Raw genomic sequence first — 21065 nt, 5'->3', positions numbered from 1 at the left:
AGAAAAGTTTTACACCTGGTGTTCTACATGGCAACTTCACACACAAGATCTTTTTGCCGACACTACTACCACCTACATAAGTAAGCTTTTCCTGTGTTACTTTCAAGTAATGCACTTAAGCTATTCCTGATTTAACTGGAAGATCTGTACTTCCCACTTTCATATCAACAGCCTCAAAATGCATATTGTTGACTTCGGGATATGTTACAGGTCAGTGTAACGCCAAGATTGTGGAGAAAGGGGGGGGGGGGCGGCATGTCGCTCTCCAACAACTGTTTACCAATAAGTAAGTGGCGGAAAATTATGGGTATAGGACGGCTTAACCATGTGAAAATGAGATTTTTATTATTCACTCACTGTATTTGACATTTATTATTCCTTTAAAATCGCACAACAACTTCAATAAAACACAGTTTAATCATTCACACACTTATTTCACAATTATTTCACTTTTAAACTGCAAATCCTCTAAGAGCTGTCTTGAATCCTCACGAGTCTCTCCCAACAGCCTTGATGTGGATAGATACGTACAGCAACCAGTAATCAGAGTCAGAACGGTGTCTGCAAAAACACAAGGATTATTAAACAATTTTTGCTGTCATTAATTACTAGCAATATAATTGACAGAGTAGATGGCTAATATTTGCTATAATGAATATCACATTTGCAAGAACGATCTCACTGAAGTAATTAAGTCCATCGAAACGCTTAGAAACTAACCTCTCGTCTGACGAAAACGGTCTAAAGACGCAGTGGCAATTTCTTCAGATCTGTTGACAATGATATTTTGAGTTATCACTTTACTGAGTGACTGAAATGTAGTTCAGGTACATGTGAACATAACAATATGTTAGAATTCATTTTCTAAATACGAACTATTACGGTACTGTACGGCTACTTACATATTAATTACACTATTAATATTTTCACAGTTGTTTCTTTAATACAAAATTAAAGCCAACGGAAGAAAAAACGTAAAACATACTTGCCAATGACAGGTTTGTTGCGATGCAATTTTCTGTGTTGACAGATGTAACTTTTTCATACAGTGGTAAGTCGCAGAAATCGCAGGAGTCACAGAAATCGCAGAAGTAGCAGAAGTCACAGAAATCGCAGAAGTAGCAGAAGTCACAGAAATCGCAGAAGTAGCAGAAATCGCAGAAGTAACAGAAATCGCAGAAGTCACAGAAGTAGTAGAAATCGCAGAAGTCACAGAAGTAGCAGAAGTCGCAGAAATAGCAGTGGCGGAGGGATACACGACCTGTGTTCCTTAACTGCGACTCTTACCTGCGACAAATCGCAGTTAAGAATAACAGATACTGAAAAGTAGCATTCACAGAAATCACTGATATCGGAAAATCGCAGTTTAGCCCATCACTAGAAGGTAACAAATTTTGAAGTGAGTTCAACAGCGACAAAGATGTAACAAAAACCTCTATTAGTTCTGGGAATGGGACCAAAAATGTCTACAGCGGCCATGTGTCTCAGTTTAACAGGAACAATGGGATGTAATGGAGGAATATGTGAAGTCGTATCTGACTTAGCTTTCTGGCAGATTTTACATGACGCTAAAACTCGTCGAATACGTTTTTCCATGTTGGTAAAATAACAGTTCTGTCTCAGTATAAGAAAACATTTTCTGGCTCCGTAATGTGCGTAACTTAAATGAGTATACCAAATTAATTTGTTAACAAGTTCGTCAGGAATGCATAATAACCAATTGTTGCTGTCAGGGTGAGAGCGGCGAAACAGAATGTTATTGCGTACAGTGTAATGGTTTCTAATGGTAATATTATTCCTAACTTGCCAAAGGTGTTTAATTTCTTTCCACACGTTGTCTTTACTCTGCTCTTGTGCTATGTCTTGTAATGACGACGAAATGAAATTTTCAAATGCAACTTGCTGAATGTACATGACGCTGAAATTTGCTTTGCAGAAGTTGGTTGCGATGTCTTGCTGATTGTTGCTGAGAGAACGGGATAGTGCGTCTGCCACAATATTTTGTGTACCGGGAATGTGAACAATTGTAAAATTAAATTCCTGCAAATAAAGTTTCCATCTACTTAATCTGTCGTGTGTAAATTTAGCGGAAAGTAAAAACTGTATCGCTCTATGATCTGTGTAAACGGTCGTATGTCTTCCATAAAGAAAATGCCGAAATCTCGTAAATGCCCATACAACACATAATGTTTCAAGTTCTGTAACAGAATAATTGCGTTCAGCAGGTGACAGAATGCGACTCGCAAAGGCTATGTTTTTAATTACTGTGGTGCCATCTTCTTCAATTTCCTGAAAAATGTGTACGCCTAAAGCGGTGTTAGAACTGTCGGTGGCAATGGAAAAATTTCTAGTAAGATGTGGATATGATAAAAGTGGTGCATTCAACAAGGCTTCTTTCAGGTTCATAAATTCAGAATGTGCTTGCTTATCCCACGATCAAATAGTGTTTTTACCTGTCAATTGACTTTATGTAGGGGTGTCTAAAGCAGAGTAATGAATAAATTTACGAAAAAAGTTAATTAAACCCAAAAAGCTGCGTAGTTGTTTCTTCGTCGTAGGAACAGTAATGTCACGTAAAGTTTGAAGTTTATCCGGGTCAGGCGCAATGCCTTCTGCTGAAATTACATGTCCAAGAAATTTTATAGAAGTTTTGCCAAAGTGCGATTTACTGAGATTAACTGTGAGTCCTTGTGCACGAAAAGTTCGTAACAGTTGTTCAAGAATTAGATTGTGTTCAGACCAGTTAGCTTCTGCAATAAGAATGTCGTCTACATACGTTGTGATTCTGTCTTTAAGTTCTGTCGGAATTATTGTATTCAAACCGCGAATAAATGCTGCTGATGAAATAGTTAAACCGAACGGTAATTTACAAAACTGATAGCAGTCACCAAAACAGTGAAAATCCGTGTACTTTCTGCAGTCCGGATGGAGTTGAATTTGCCAAAATACCGATTTCAAATCTAATGTGGAATAAATAGCAGTACCATGAAATTTCTGTAGAAGTTCTTCTAGTGTCTGTGGGCGATCTGTTTCATTAATAATAATGTCGTTGATGTGACGCGAATCAAGTACGAGGCGAAGTGAACCATCCTTTTTCTTAACAATATGGAGCGGGTTTATTTATGGACTAACTGCCGGTTCAAAAATTTCTTGGTCAAGCATATCTTGCAGTTCTTTCTTAACTTGTTCCCTGTGAATATACAGAATGGGATAACGTTTGGCTTTAAATGTGTCGTGCTGTTGAACTTGAAATTCATACATAAAACCGGACATAGTACCAGGAACGTTGTCAAAAACTGGAGCTTGCTGTAAAAGAATTTTACGTAGTTGCGTGCGTTGGTCGTCTGTATTTGCACTGCTCTGTTTAACTTTATCAGAAATCATCTGTATAACGTCATAGTCGGCTTCCTCTGGAGTATTATAGTTGTGTACGTACGTATCTGTTAACAATGTAGAATGACAGTCTGTGTTACGTGATGCGGAAATGACCTCTGTACGATTAATTGTTTGTTCTTCTGCGGATAAAGAGTGCTGAAATTCTAAAGCCAGTTGTACATTTTCATCCTTTAACATTAAATAGGAGTTTTGAAAGCCAATAACTGCGTCGTGTTGTACCAGAAAATTCGTACCTAGAATAACGTCAGTCGTTAATAAGGGAACAATCCCAAAATTTGAGTAAAATGTATGACCTGCAATACAAAATGATAAATGTGTCTCGAATTTTACATCTACTCCTTTACTAGATACTGCTTCTTTTACTTTAGTTTTGTCTAATGGTAACGTAGGATAGGTATTGTCTTTGTTACATTCGTTGAAAGTTTCCTCATTTATGACTGACATAGGAGATCCAGAATCGATTACTGCTGAAAATTTGGATGATCCAATTTTTACTTCCATGACAGGGTGTGAAATGGTTTTTTGAATAACTGGTCTTTCCTGCAAAAGAGTGTCTCAGATGTCATCAAAAGTAATAACATTTTCGTGAACAAGATTCTGCGTATCAAAAATATTGCTTACGTTACTGGAAGATGCAACCTGTACTGTATTTAGTCAAATTCTATATCTGATGTGCTATTATTTTCAGGAGGATGCTGTGGCATTTCAACTATTTGTACTGTTCTGTTATTTCTTCCTGACGTATTGCGTTCGGGATGATATCTACTGTCTGGTTCATTCATGATAATATGTTGTTGCGTATGATTTTGCTGCTGATAACACCAACTGTTATTAAATGTACGCTGAAAATTGTGCTCATTACTTTTACGTCTGTCATGATAGTCATTTCTATACGGTGCATTGCGATAGGAATTGAAATAGTGTGTTTTCTGTACGTACTGCTTCCCTTGTTGCTGTGTGTTACTATTTGTTGGAGCTGACGCTATACGTGCACACTGCGAAACATTAAAGCTTGGTTGACCTTGTACATTGCATTGTTGGTTAGGTATGCTAACCGGTTGGTTTTGTTGCTGTTGCGGAGAAAAACCTCTATTGTTACCAAATTGTGGTTCCTGTTGCTGATAATTATGACGATACTGATAATTAAAATTTTGTTTGTTATTAAAATTATGCTCGTAGTTCTTGCCATTTCGGGAGTGTCCAAAAAAATTGTCACTTTCGGTAAAACTTGTCATATCAGGTTTTCTTTACTCTTTCATAATTATAGATAGATCGATAGTTGAAGAGCTGTTTTGATAGATATAAAGGATAGTAGAAGAGAAGGCAGCAGTGCAGAAAACTAAAGATGAAATAGCGCTACTACGGCTCGGGGCCCTGTGCAGGCTACGGCACATATTCATTAAAGCGTAATGAATCCTCTGAGGTCAATTACGCGCTACAAATAAATTTTAGCTTTTGCGTTACAGGCAATGCCGGTGAAAATTCAAAAGCAAATTGCTGTATCCATGCCAATTCTAGTTTCTGCATTACACGCAATGGCGGTGAAAGTACAAAAATAAATCGACGTATCCAGTTCAAAGCGTGTACCTGTGCTCTGTCATTATTGAATACCTTAGATTTTTTTACGGATAAAAATTGCTCGTAATCAACGTTATCGTCACTGAATGCGTGAACAGGTTCACGATTGCATAAGAATCTGTTTGCCTGTGTCACTTCGTATTCTAAGCCACGTAGTCTCTGTAAATTACCTAAGTTACACTTGCTGTGTGAGTGTGTCAAATGTTCGGAATGTGGCGTATGCTGTGCCGTGTTATTGACTGAAACATTTTTCATTTCTATTACTTTAATACGTTCGTCAGTTTGGTTGTTCTGTTGTTCACATTTCTTATCGACTTCCATATTCAGAGTGCGTGAAAGTTCTGGTGACGTTAAATTAAACTCGTCGCGTATCTGTATTGCGTTTTCTGAAAATTGTTCAGTGACTGCATTAATTTCATCTCTAAATGATTCTGTTGTGCCTGCATGTCTATTACCTAATTCTTGTGCAACAGATCTAGTTTCTTCACTATTGTTCGCAGCTCAAGTCTTAGTATCCTCACGTAATTGTTCTTTAGTATCATCACGTTGCACGGTAACGGCTGTAATCTGTTCACTAAGCTGTTTGTTCTGTTCGTTAAGGTTGTCGTGTTTTTCATTCGACAGTTTGAAACTTTCATTAAGTTGTTTAATCGACCTGTCATATTTTTCATTGAGTTGTTTCCACGATTCATTAAGTTGTTTGAAATTGTTGTCGAAACTTTCATTAAGTTGTTTGTAATGGTTGTATTTTTCATGGAGTTGTAGTATTAATGCCATAACTTGATCCAAGTCAGTATTACCTACTCTATTCTCTGTGCTGTTTGATGGCGTACCTGCAATTGTCACGTTTTGTGTAACCATTTGGTCATTCTGTGATTCTCGAAAAGGTTTGCCAATCGGATGTGCACTGTTGGTCACTACCCCGGAATTAAATAAATCTGTCGTACTCTGATTACACTGTTCATTTTCGTTAGAAAAATTTGTCTGTACATTACGTAAATTTTGCAAACCGGGTGTGTCAAGCTGGGCAGCGTTGATTGTAACAGAACGTCCCGCGTCATCAATTGTCGTTAAATTAACAGAGGACACAATTGAATTTGTTTGCTCATCACTAGGATCAAAATCAATATTAGTGGTCGGTACGCACTGATTGTCTGTAAATGGAGGACTATCATTATTACACAAACTGTCGCTAGTATGATTGGTCAAATTATTCGAATCAGCTTTTTCACTCATTGTACATCGCGATATACTGTTAACAGTTTTTCGCGGCATTTTCACTAATCAAAATTAGACACAAATGAAACAAGGACAATGCAAAAATGCAACAAAAACAATTACAACAAAGAGCAACAAATTGCCAATGATCTGTAAAGGAAAGAGCGACAAATTAGTAAATGCATTGCGCCAGATGCAAACTACATTTAAGTAAATAAGAGCAGATATATGACTACTTCTCAGAAGATTCACAAAGAAATACGGTCCTGACCGGATGTCGCCAAGTGTAACCTCCCCACAAAAAATAATTTAAAAAGAACCAGGTGTAAACTCCCCACAGAAATATAAAAATGAAAATGAACCAAGTGTAACCTCCCCACAGAAATAATAATTAAATGAATTTTTAAATATTGTAACCTCTGAAACAGGATTGGCTCCCATTTATAATCTCTGTGCAGAAATGCATTCACATTTGTTGTACTCGCAAAATTCAATTCCTAAACCCCGAAATAATAAAAAAGGAAAATTCAGTAACCTGGTAAATTTTATGATGACAGCAACGCTGCGCCACGGCCCTGTACTCTGAATAAAAAAAGCAAAAATTCTTATCTCAATAAAAACTGTGAAATATCTGCTCATATAAAAAAATTTCGGCACATCTCCGTGCAATGCTGGCCTATGCTTTGTGATTCATGAAGGGAAAGATAATCCATTGAATAAAATCTTTAAATTGAAATGAATGCTTTTTTAAAAAAAAATTACTTTATATTATAAAAATTGTTATTGGGGCATTTTTTTTAAAAGAAATTGATGACAGTTAACATACATTATTAGATATGTGCAAGGCTGCTTCTTTACCTTCTACAATAATACTCATCCTCCAGAGTCCCGACCAGAGCAGACTGCACACAAGCGCAGACACGCGCAGGCTACCGTCGACTACTGCCGACTCACGCAGACTACACAGACTACTGAAGACTACTGCAGACTGATGCCGACTAGCGACAAGCAACAACTAACTACATACTGCTCTCTTGTCAGAGACTCTCCTAAGTCTTGCCTGTTGCAGGCAGCGCATATAGCGCATACCTCTTACAGTATATGAAAAAAAGAGTCATAATCTTTTGCGACCACCAGGCGCTCAGCTATGTGCTTACGTGCCATTTGTTGCACAAGCGACTCACAAGGTGGATTTTAGCTCTACAGGAATATGATTTTCAAAACAGACATGTTGTGGCAGACGTGTTGTCTAGATTACCCTGAGCATTACCAGAATCTGCAGGGCTCGAAGAACAATCTACAGATTTCAAAATCTTGGTATTGGGAGATTCCATCCGGTGGAATAAATATGTGCGTATGTATCGAGAGATCGCACACATGCAGCATGATGATCCGTTGTGGTGTAGAATAATGGATTCTCTAAGCAATGATCCCTATGGGGAACTTGCCAAATTATATATGACACAAAATGATATTTTGTGCCACCAAAGGACTGAAACATCTGAAAACTGGTGAGTGTGTATACCAACACAGCCAGTAGAGAATTTAATATGGTACACACACGATTCTTGGGAACACTTTGGCGGAAAGAAATGCGCAGACTTATTGTCTAGGTACTGCTACTTCCCAAATTTACTTCGTAAGGTGAAGGCCCTAGAGAGAACTTGCCTTATTTGTCAAAAGACAAAACCGTGGACTCGTAGTGCGAGACACGAGCTACACCCAATAGTGCCAACAGCACTAGCACAGATTGTTGCTGTTGATGTGACAGGACCCTTGTTGGCAGCAAGAGGCGGGTTAAAGTATGTTGTAGCAGCCTTGGACATTTTTTCAAAACATTTGAAGTCGTATCCTACAAAAATGTCTACCACAAAAGCAATAGCCAGGAAAATAATATCAGATTACATACCGAACGTCGGAAAGCCGATGACCTTATTAACTGACAATGCTACTTATTTTAAAAGTCCCGACTGGAAAGTGTTTGTTTGGGAACATAACATCAAGCATGTTTGTGTGTCATTGTATTACCCGAGCGCGAACCCTGTGGAACGTTGCTTCCGCGAAATCAACAGGTTTGTCCGCACATACGCGGAAAATCATCAAACGAAGTGGATTGAGTTAGTAGCTCAATTCGAGAAAATATATAATAATATACCCCATGAATCCACTGGGTGCACACCAAATGAACTCATGACACAGGATTCACCCGACGAGGAGTGGTTAAACCCTTTGCCACGAATTCCACGACTTGTAAACAGCTACAGCAAGCCCTGCCGGCAATGCAAGACAATACAACCATTAGGAAGAAGAAGTACGATCGCACATTGAATAAACTCTACACGTACAACAGAGAAGACTTGGTGATGCTCAAGAGTCATCCCAAGTCCTCAAGTATCAAAAAAGTCAACAGAAAGTGGCAACTCTTGTATACAGGACCAAACCAGATGGAGCCATCGAGAAAAAAGCATTTGAATGGAATCCCCAGGGAACAAGGAAGACCAAGGGGCACATTGAAGAGGACAGTGGAAGGGGAAGCAAAAAGAGTTGGCAAGACCTGGGCAGAATTGAGGCAAATGGCCAAAGACAGATACGGATAGCGAGTTCTCCTGGATGCCCTGTGCCCCCATAGGGGCTAAAGGAATTAAGTCACATAACGGGTGTTACCTGTTGGCACACCTGGACACAGGAAACATAAGAGGGTTGTTCCCGCACAAGGACTTAAAACCGTTTATATCCAGGGATACTTAAGGGTTTAAGTCTAAAATGTGTAGTGTGTATAGGTAGATGTAAGTTGTATGCCTAGTTAGTAAGATTTATTTCATGTTTATTTGATTTTATACTTGTGCTTGTTATATACATAGTAGTTGCTAAGTGTATGTATGAGTGAGTTGTGACAGAAGGAGAATACTGCATTTAAACAAGTGCCGTGACAGAAAAGAGGTTAGCAACTGAATCTGCTTAAGGACGCTCTGCACAGGATAAACTTTGAAAAGGGAAGAGGCATTGTGCATGGTCGTCAGACGAGCACATTTACAGCGAATCGCTGTACAAACGCGGGAATTCGCGTAATAAAAAATTCCAAACAGAATAATATCTCTTAACTTCCACACTGATTCCAGCTTGAAGGCGCTTGCAAGTACACCTGCGCACAAGCAAGGCAGCTGCCAACGCAACAATGACAAAAGTTTCTGAATCAGTGTTGAATGAATAAATAATACACATGTCATAAAACCTACTGAACTCATGGGTCCAGTATGACCAACTGGTCAACACTTTAAATAAGAGGTGACAACTAGGTCAATCACTGAATACTGAGTGAGAAACGGACCTAGAAGGAACTCTAATTGTACCATATCTATGTATAAACATAATATTAACATGTAAAATGGAAAGCATATATATTATGTAATTCTAGTAAAATGCAATAAACCATGTTCCAATTTAAAAGTGACTATCCAGATGCTCAAGTAGTGAAAAGACAGATAAACTGAACTACGAATTGGAACGACATAAAAGTGTGAACAATTAACTGTGCAAGAACACAACATGTGTGACTGTGTTTAACAGTGGAAGACTGTTCTGAAAGTATAGTGAACAAAAGAATAAAAATTAATTGCTCAAATGGTGTGCCTTTCGCAGAAAACAATTTAGATGCAAAACATGATAGACATTCATAGTGTGGATAAATGTTTCGGCAAAGAAGTGACTTCTGATAAAGGGACCCATAGCAGTGGACTGTGGGAATACGCTATAGGTAGCACACAGCGAATTGTGGTTTCTGGACCGGCAGATGCACGCTAGAAGCGACACAGGACAAGTGGTATGAAGCGAAAACCGTCACCGCAATGTACTCAATTGAACACTCACCATAGTGACAGGCCGTACAGCGATCAAGTGATCACTTAGCTTAAAACTACAGTTATGTTAAACCAACGTAAAATGTGTGAGTTCGAACCAGAACTTATTTAAAGACCTGGAACTCGTTTGTTCGTACATTCTTACAATGCATTCCGTAAACAGTGAACATGGGTGACTGTGGAGTGTTTGGGAAACTAATGAATTTTCTTCCAACACTTATAGCACGTATATTTACTTTTTTTATGCTGATGAACTGATTCTCGGTGAAATGTTTACATGTTCCGCGACGCGGTGAGCGATTGGCGGTTGTCCTGTCCGTGCAGCGGCTGCAGCGCCCCGCCCACCGACCGGCACCTGTTCGCGCCTACGTCACTGCTTGGGCCAACGAACCGGCGCCGGCTGCGACAAGCGGTCACATACGCTACCTTCTACGCCAGCAGCGACACACTGCGAGACCAGCAACAAACCGCTGTCGGCAACGTTTACTTCGATCAGATCCAAAAATGTTGTAGTCGACGATGAACTGATACACCATGTAAAATTGTAACAGTCAAAAACACAAAGTCTAAAACAACTATCCGTACAAAAGGAAAAAAAGACTGTTGGACGTTATGTAATTTCATGTTTTAATGATGAATTTTTGTAATGTAAATGTATATGTATATATTTATCTGCTAATTTGTGTGCAGGACATTCAATGTAGAAGCAAAATTAGCAATCCGAAGGCTCCGGGCGGGGTTTTTTTGGCCCGTTTTTTTCCCTTACTCCTGTAACCCGAATGGGGGACCGTAAGTCAAAGTGCCTCGGGTCTGTAAGATACCGGATTGATCCTATTCATAATAAACAGAAAGACAGATGGGTCTGATAGATGTACTCACCTGTAATTGTGAATTATGTATGACACCCATAATTGTGTAATGAACAGAGTATTGAACAGTGAATTGAAATAGGTGGGCCAAACAAAAACTTTTGGCTATCCACAAAACTGAACTAAATATAAAACCGTAATGAGTCTGTACATAAACAGTGGACTTTATTACGTACACCCTCACAAGGGCCCCATGTGACAGTATGTCACATAAATATTGACATTTTTATCGGTTGTAAACTGTAGTTAAGTATTTTATGAATGTAATTAGTATAAAAGATAGAGTTAATGTTCTTGAAACAACTGACTTGCAGCGATAATTTAAGAGTAGCATCTTTATTTAATGTCTATGAAAATAAAAAAGGATCGAAAGAGACGCAATTGTATGGCTGGGGAGGAAGGACGTATTTTATGGGACACACACTGTTTTGTTTCGCTATACGGAAGGCAGCCATTGAGTGGCTACACATATTTTATGTAAGTTATTCGTATTTCTGATACAATAAACTTGCTATTGATATCATCAAATTGAATTTCTTTGTAATAGTTGTCACCTCAAATGCTCGCAGTGGCTAATTTTTTTAATAAGCATTTTTTCAGTAATTTGCCTTGCGAGAAGCTCATCTTCTGATGCAGCCTCTAGTCGGCCATTATGCACCGAAGTATTAATTTATTTTTCAAAGTGTTAACAGTAAATGTAAATGCGAGAGATTTCGTTGTAAGAACCTTTCTAAATTCCAACAGATAATTTACGTTTAAGTTCATTTTTTAAATTATACAGATTCCATGAGTTCAGTAAGTTTTATCTTGGCCACTCCATGGCAACAATCGAAATTCTCCTGAGCCTTGCTTTGCAATCAATAAATAGAAATTAACAAAATTACATTCAATTCAGTTAACAGCAACTATATTTTAGTCATCACATTCAAAATCTAAGGTTGGTACATGAATAACAGTGGCCCTTCAAGAACCCGTTTCATATTTACGTAGGCACATAAGTAAAAGTGATAAGAAAAGGTAATATCCCTGAGAGAAATAATCATGCACTAACAAAAGAAAAATTCATGCTGATAAATTAAAAATATATAAAATAAATAAGTAGTTTTTTTGTATATAACATAAGAATTAGCACTGACTTCACAATGTGTACATGAGTTATGTATCCTACAATCTTGATTTTTGGTTGAATAAATGAATAACCTTAATCTGTGCCATAACCAAAAAAGGAAATTGTATGAACCTTGTAGTTTCAGAGACCAAGCACTGTATAAATTTTGGATTACATCTGGGAAACAGCTCCCAAGTGGGATGTGGCTACTGAGAAAGTAAAAATTAGAGATACTGTATTCGAAATGCCTACATCAATGAATACAATAAAGTTCTAAAATCTAATTTACAAGACATTCGTTGGTTGATTTTCCATATCAGACATCATTTTCGCCTTCAAGAGTTATTTTTTTTTTATAAAAGTGTTTGTTACTCTATTTTTGGATCCAACATTTCCGTTTTGTTTTCCTTATATTTAACTCCTGTCACAGTTATAATGCTATAAGTTGATTTATAACATTAATATATGCCCATATGATTTCAGTTGTAATTCTGAAAACTGTGCAACTACATAGAATTTGTTTCATACTTTGTGAGCTCTAGCTCATAGTGACGCTGCAGAATGACACAAGCTGTGGCATCACTTTAATGTGTGAATCTGGTTTTAAGGTATAAATTTTAGAGCTCTGGGCGTAATTTTTTTTCTTGCTTTGTCATGTAATACCATGTTTCAAAATATGGAATTCTTTTTTTTTAACAGTCTGTATTATAAGAACAACATGGGTCCTGTATACTCCCCTGAGGTCTACAACACGTTTGTGTCATCCAGTGGTGATTTACTAATCCTTTTAGAAACAGTTGAGGATTTATGAATTTATTCTCAAAGTTCTCAGTGGAGAACGTACAGTATAGTAATTGATGGTAATATCAATGCTGAGCATCATGTATCAAAAATATGCACCATGTAAATTAATTTAAAAATCCGTTAAGGCAATTTAATTTTAGTTTTACAAATGTGAACCGAGCAGAGGGACTTCTTGTCCTGACAATATAGTTGACAATGTTAGTAGAGATTTAATGTGTTCTGATGTAGCTGTTTTTTGCTTTCTCAGATAATGATTCAGTTTGGGTAGAGGTAAGCAGGCTTAATATGAAATCTAAAGAGCTCAAAGAATCTAAAGTGGCCACCACAATTACAATAACACAAGAAAATATTTCTCGTTTTATCTTTTCAGTCTTGACTTATGATTGAAAAGATTTGTTTAACAATAATAATTATTGTCCTGCTAATGTAGTCTTTGTTAGATTTTTGTGCTTTCCTAAGCATTTTTTGGGATCAATTTTCCAAAGTACAAACTTTAAGTCAATCTCAACACATGTAACATAAATAATCATTGGAATAAGAATGTGAAGCCAATATAAAAAACAGATTGTTAAAGTACATAATTTTTTTTACACTATGCAAAACAAATATGACTTAGCATGTGACTAAGTTAAGACTCTTAAGAGCCGGAAAGGATTATAAACGTGCAGCAATAAGGCTAAGAAATAACATAACTTGTTCAGTATAGCATCATCCAAAAATAAATACAAGAGATCGTGGTGTGTAATAAACACAGTGGCCAAAAACAAATAAAAAGAGATTCTAGTGGTACCAGCATTTAAATTTAATAACTTTTGTGTATGGTCTGTTAATGAAATTTGTGATAACATTGTTAGGCTTCATGAAACTATACCTGACCTCATAAAATGTCATAATGTGAGCTATGCAGAGAAAGATTTTTTTTTCTCAGAGGTAACATCAGATGTTGTTTTAAGTATTGTAAATAATGTTTGGTCTCCCAATAATGTAGATATATACGATCTTTCTAGTAATGTTTTAAAATAGATAACTGTTGTATAGTATTTCCTCCCACTTAATATATGTATAAATAAATTTTTAGTGAAGGGGTATTTCCAGAGGTGTTAAAATTAGAGTTGTGATCATTTATAAGAAGGGAGAGTAAAACTGTCCCTCTAGTTAACACCAAGTATCCCTGACAAAGGTTTTCTCTAAAGTTTTAGTCTCTGTCATCTATTACCAGTCAGTGATTATATGTAATTTAATAACATTCTTCCTGTTGCACAGTTTGTCTTTTGAAAGATCAAACCTATCGTTCATCCTACTGACTCTGTGATTAAAAAGGTATTTATTGCTTATAAGGAGAGAAATTTTGCTGAGATTGCTTTTTGCCCTTCAATTGTGTAGAGCATGATTTGCCTTACAACAAATTACTCCATTATGGAATCATTAACAATAGAGTTGGTACATTTTTGAATAACTTCTTAATCAAGGTAAACAAATTGTGTGTATTGAAAAGAAGAGACTGTAGATAGCTAAATTAAGTGTGATGTGCCACAAATTTCAGTTTTGGGAACATTGTTGTTTATGATTATGGTAAATGATTTGCTATTTTATATAAATACTCATTCCATTCTCTGTACTGGTGAGACCATTTCTTTTCAATGACGGTCCAGATTTGATAGTCTTCAAACTATGACTATAGATACCTTATTGCAAGCTTCAGTCTCGTTTTGAGTAAATTGATTTTTGCTCAATGACAATGAAACTCAACAAACAGTATTTCGTTTAAGAGATTTGTCAGCAGAAGACTGTTTAGGTAGTGTAAAGTTTTTAGATATTGTTACTGATAGTAACTGTCTTGGGATTTACACAGTAAATATAATAGTGCAACATTGTCTAGAGTGGTATACTTGGTAAGAAACTTAATAAATCACATATCTTTGTCTTATGTAAGGTCAGCCTATTTTGCTTTTTTCCATAGTACTATATTTTATGGGCTTTTATTTTGGGGCAATAGTACACAAGTTCAGGACATTTTGATACCTCAATACACAGTTATTGGACTGTTAGAATCCCTGAAAAACTTCCCACTGCTGATCTTTGATATCTGTCCTAAAAATGTTAACTACCAGCAATAAACTTGTACATTTACAGTGTTCTCTTGTATACAGAGAATAACTCGTAAGAATATCAGCTTAGACAGGCTTTACACTCCTGTGGTACTAGAAATAATAGGTATATTGACATGCACACTGTAGACTATCAAAATCAATTAAAGTGTTCAACAAACTGCCTCTAGACGAAGTGGAAGCTCCATTCGACTTATTTAAGCAGAGATGTACAGTTGGTCATTCATTAATTCTTTCTACTCAGTTAATGAGTTTTATGAATGTGTAAATGTGACAGCATAGTGGTAATTGTGTGGAGAGTGTACCTTAATTTCTTTAACACTGTTAATGTGAGACTCCTTGTTCAAATTGTTTTAGCTGAAATATTGTATTTAGTGTAAATTTATTGTAAGTTATTGCAGTTTTAGCGTTCATGAATTAATTTTTTTTGTGTACTTACTGTATATTTAAATACATTAGTAGGCTGACATTGTGTAACAGATGACTGACATTGTGCATTCCCTTTCACCTGCTTCACTTGGTGCATTTTTAAGTTTTCTCCTTTCATTACTTAAATTCAAAACCTCCTGTTATATCCATGGATTTCCACAAGGCATTGTGGTTTTACCTATTTGATTCTCTGCTGCCTTCACTATTTTATCTCTCAAAGCTACCTATTCGTTTCCTACAGTATTCCTTTCCCTTGCTGTAGTCAATCATTGCCTAATGTTCCCTCTGAAACTCACAACAACATCTGGTTCTTTCATCTTACCCATATCCCATCTCCTTAATTTCTACTTTTTCGCTATTTCTTCAGTTTTAATCTATAGTTAATAACCAATAAATTATGGATAGAGTCCACATCTGTCCCTGAAAATCTTTTACAGTTTAAAATCTTGCAAAAATCTCAGTCCTAGCATTATATAATCAGTCTAAAATCTTTCAGCGTCTCCGGGTTTACTCCACATACACAACCTGCTTTCATGATTCTTAAAATAAATGTTAAAGTCAGTTCACATCAGCTGTCATGGCACTGCCACATGAAGGTGTATTCACACTGTCTGTCATGATGTAGAACATCAAGTCAATTCAAGTCACGTGATCTCAATTTGCATGGCTGTCCTCAGCTGCCTTTTTCTTTTTTTTTCATGGCAACTGCGATCTTCGCCAGATGATTTTCATGTGTTTTTAAACATTAAGTGCCTACACACAATGCAGTAGTCATAGACGTGGATGCTGGAGTCCACATTTGTAAGACTATAACATTTATTGCACTCAAATAGTTTGCAACTTGCAGAGACAGCCTTGGAGAAGAAAGACAAGAGCAAAACAACACAAAAAAGTGTGGCTCCAAAATATGTGGTACAGAAGAGGAATGGCACACATTATACAAAGAGCTTGAGGAAGAGGAATCTGCATTTTATACCTATTTTAGAAAGTCTAAGCTCCAATTTTTTAAAATTGATGACGTCAAATTGCACCCAGAGTTACTGAAAGGAACATTGTGTCATGGAGAACTGGTCTATTTAATGTTTAGTCGCTAGTCCCGTGCAACTTTTTCTCCAGTAGTCATATCTCTCTCAATAACTTTCCCTTTAAGATTTACCGGTTTTCTTTCACATCGTGCATTTGGCTCTTAATAGTTTAAGTGCCTTATTTGTAGTGGGGTTTGCTAGTGAAACCACATAAATATTGACCACTGACGCAAAATGTTTCACACATGATGCAGAGAGCTGCTTAACACTATATAACCCTGCAACAAGCACGTGTCACATATTTAAACAAACAACTGTAATACATTACTTGCTGTATAGTTCACAAAATAGCATTCTGCTACTGTTGCAGTGTCTGCATGTTTCAGTACGCATTCCATTTACTGCTCAATCTGAATCTACCCACAGTGCTTTTTTCTCTTCAAGTTGTAACGATATTGCAATCCATTTCATTGTAACATATTAAATACAGTATCGACATGTATAAAAATCCACTTTATAAATGTGGTTGGTTGGCTGATTGATTTGGAGGAGGGAACCAGACAGCGAGGTCATCGGTCTGATCAGATTAGGGAAGGATGGGGAAGGGAAGTCAGCCATGCCTTTTCAAAGGAACCATCCCAGCATTTGCCAAAAGCGATTTAGGGTAATCACAGAAAACCTAAATCAGGATAGCTGGCCGCAGGTTTGAACCTTCATCCTCACGAATATGGGCTCATAAATGTAGTTTATGGCAAGAAATTTAGTAAGCCCTTATTATGAAATTTAGACTGCTGCCTCACTGCTTCAATTAATCTTCGTCAATTACTATAAAATTACAAATGACGAAACGAAACAGTTTATAACAAGTAACTAAAAATAATGAATAACAACTGATATCAACCATGCAAACCACAACGAAACGAAATATGCAGATGTGTGCATGGCGGTGCATCGGGAGGAAACGAGCTTCAGGGTCACGTGATCAACAATGGGCAGATTAGGTCAGTCACAAATATACATGTATGTCGGTAGGTCAGCCATCAAAACTTTCTTCCCGATAGGCCTTGACAGTGGCGTGCTGTGATGTGACATGACGAGACAGCTGGTGTGGATACCGCCATTTTAAATGCATCGCAGAATGTTTTGATGTGACGTGAAGTGATATGATGGCCAGCTGAATTGTCTTTAAGTTACGCTCTGTGCAAAATTCTACCAGACGCATTCCTCTTTCATTTCTTTCCCAATCAACATTCACCTACTATTTATCCTTCTCGTCCTTTGCCTGCTATCGAATTCCAGCTCCTCATCACAATTAAATTTTGGTCTCCCTTAACTATCCGAATAATTTATTTTTGTCTCATCATACGTTTTTTCAGTCCCTTCTTCATCCCATGTATAATTCGTATTGTCGAACGTTGTAGTATTTTATTTCTTGTTATTATTAAATGTAGTACATTATTAATCATCTCTAATTATGTCTCTGCCTGACTATCCCTGTCTTCATAGCCACATCCGTATTTGAAATAACACCGTGTGACATAATCCATAGTAGCGCTATGTCGACTTATTGCCCATCATAACGTACCTGCTGTTCATCAAATGATTTATGTGCTGATAAAGTACAATATTACAAAAGTCATCAAATTGAAAGAATTTATTCCAGCAAAAAAAAAAAAAAAAGCTCGCCCTGATAGAATGACTAGTCGGACTATTCATGGGGCAACCATGAGTAGTTAATCCGAATTCGTGAAGGCAAGCTAATCAAAATCGAGTCTAATTTTTGGAATACACCTTTTTTTTTTAAGGAAATCATATTTTGCATCTACGTTGGCGAATCTCGGAAGCCTGAAATCACATTGTCTTTTAACGCATGTACATATAAATATCAAAGGGAACCTTATATATCGCACTACTAGTAGAATGAGTAATAGCGAAGTTTAAACGAATCTCCTACCGTAGTTTATTGGTGTTTCCATAACGGAAGAATTTCATGGCTAAGAAAGGAAACTTCAGTTCATGTAGAGTGAGATGCTACATTTCCTTTGTGTAAAAACATATATATCATTTTACTTATAAAGATATTCATGAAAAGAAATGTGTAAGGTAGACGCCAAACGTGATTGTTCATAATCTGAAGACGTCTTCAGTTTCATTCCAAAGTACGGAGTTCTTTGAAAATTTACAGCTGCTGAGAACTGTGTGGAGTTCCACTGTATTTGCCACTTAACGAATGATAAGATAGCTATAATTAAATTAGCGGAAAGATCCGGGAAGTCAGTGTTCCGAAATGATTGATTAGCGATAGTACCCGCCAGCGCTCTTCTTGGAAAAAAAAAGAACTTTAAGTAGAATGAATGGACATTCGTTGACAATGAGTGGGGAAAGATGTTCGATTTGCGACAAGTTACTGAAGGATAAATGGGAGATACACAGGAAAATACTTGGCTGCATTAAAATAGACGACCAATATGTCGCGTGAAGATACTTTCTTACACTGCTGGAAAGTAGAATTGACAAAAAAGTAAAACATCTTCGTGTTGACGAAAGTGTTAGAGCTGGGTGTGCCTCGGGTGTGAACAACAGGCTTAACGTCTGCTCGAATTGCCTGTTTGTAGTTATGTGCAGTAGCATCTGTTCTGTTATCATAAAGTTAAATGCGATTGTAACATGACATATTGCTGCGATCGGTGCACGTAACTACGTGTAAATATGTCTGCTAGCAGTCGTTTGGATCGTGTTTACCGAAATATTTTACAGACAAAATTTTTTACGAAAGGTTGGGGCAATACAGAAAATCTGAAAAGGTAAAAACAAGGAAAGTATGTTGTTACCCTTAGATTTTGTTGCGCCTGACAGATATCAAAACTTTTGTTGTGTTCCAGGCTGTTTGAATTTAGAAAAGTGGTTTCAAGGCGAGAATCGTGTTTTAACTTGGTACCCCCGGATTATCCCGTATCTGTGTTCAAAGTAAGTAACGACGTTCCTCAGTGGTTCGTGAATTACAGGTACACTTGCAAAACATGTGCCTTAAAGTATGCATGCGGTTATCTGACTTTCAATAGGGATTTTTGTAAATTTGCATTGTTGTTTGCTAATGATTGACACTGTAATGTATACTGACGCAAAAGAAAGAAAAAAAAAAGGGGGGGGGGAACATTCCCTGCAGAACGGCAGCAGGACATGCGGTTAATATGAAACTTAGGTTGTGCAACAGGTAATTCCGTGGCGGCCTAAGGAAGTAATGACGAATTTGTGGCCTTTGTTATTTTGTACCAGCCCTGTACATTTTTGCGAAGTGCGTCTACAAAATTACAAAGGCCACGAATTAGTCATTACTTCTTTAGGCTGGCATAAAATTGTCTGGTGCACCTCCTAAGTGGTTGCAATGTCTGTCTATGTCGAAAATAATGGTATACAAAAGATGTAAAAGTTTCCTGCTGTAAACTACTGTATGTGGATCAGCCATAGACTTTAATATGTATGTTAATGTTAATATTTCCTGGCTCATGTTGTATTCTTATGTGCGCCAAAACATGCTATAATAAGAGTGTTGTACACACTTGCTTCATGCTTGTTTCATTTTGCTCCAACTACCAGTTGTCAAATTCTGCAACACATTATTTTATTAGAAAAAAAGTGAAGTTTCAAAGTCATTCAGTCAAATCCCCACCTTGACCATCTTGAATATCCCTAGGCCTATACCATAGTACAATTAGGGAGAAACAGCCTTCGGTCACCAACCAGCAAAAACCACGTAAATGCTTCACCTTATGAAGCACTCATGTGGAAGTCTCCAGTTTCCATGAGAAGAAACTGTTCACTACATAACTGGCAGACAGTAAAGAGAAACTTGTGGATGTTTAATGTTATTTTATAGAACAGACCTACTGAAATATTTGAATACAGTAGTTCAATCACAATTACTTATGTAGAATTAATGATCCAGCGCGCGCGCACACACACACACACACACACACACACACACACACACACACACACACACACACACACACACACACTGTTGACCGAATGAATAAAAAGAGGCCTTTCAGCATTTTATTTACATATTTGTTCAGTGCCACAAATTCATGCATGGAATTCAGAAGTTAAAATGTATATTAAGTAAGTAGGAGAAAACAATGAAAATAGGCCTACTCTTAAATTTCTCTAATATGCTGATTTTTCTCCAGCCTCTTCAGCACTGCACTTGGGCAGCTGACCAAGACTGATCCTTGACCATATTTATGCGTAACTATATTTTCATTACAAAATAGAGACACTATAGACATCTAGAAAGTATATTAATAAAGTGTGCTTTAGTAGCACCTTACCCAAGTAAAGCTTAAAAAACATGAATCCATAAGCTTTACATTTTTACATTAAATGATTTTGTATCAGGTATCAATTTATTATTAACTATATTTCAGCATGCTGTATCCCATTGTCTGTATTACCTATGGATGGAGATATCACATTAAATTTTACTGTAGCCTATTCCATTATGTTACTGACAACAATTCATATCAGGGCACCTATTAAACACTCGTGGAATTCTTGAGCTTTACTTGAATCCATGTACCCACTGTCTTCTGAACTTCATTTTTGGACACTGACTAGGCACTTTGGGAGATTTTATTAGAGGAAGTGTGGATAATATGTATTTAGCCAGATTA

At 37.0% G+C, this 21065-nt stretch overlaps 1 protein-coding gene across 3 annotated transcripts in view; it reads left to right on the top strand.

Annotated features, from left to right (window-relative positions):
* The first annotated feature begins 18562 nt into the window (after window positions 1–18562).
* The window catches only part of LOC126199378 (protein ABHD18), a 211304-nt gene continuing 208801 nt past the window's right edge, over window positions 18563–21065 (top strand). For all 3 annotated transcript variants that reach the window (XR_007540163.1, XR_007540162.1, XM_049936294.1), the window contains exons 1-2: window positions 18563–19196; window positions 19275–19359. Coding sequence is in view for 1 of the 3 variants with exons in the window: in XM_049936294.1 (XP_049792251.1) it covers window positions 19102–19196; window positions 19275–19359 (180 nt within the window). In the remaining 2 variants the exon portion in view is untranslated. The remainder of the gene's footprint in view (window positions 19197–19274; window positions 19360–21065) is intronic.

This window comes from Schistocerca nitens, chromosome 8 (genome assembly GCF_023898315.1).
Source record: "Schistocerca nitens isolate TAMUIC-IGC-003100 chromosome 8, iqSchNite1.1, whole genome shotgun sequence".
NCBI classification, from domain to species: Eukaryota; Metazoa; Arthropoda; class Insecta; order Orthoptera; family Acrididae; genus Schistocerca; species Schistocerca nitens.
Note: the sequence above shows the minus strand (reverse complement) of the source record. Positions and strands in the feature narration are given on the sequence as shown.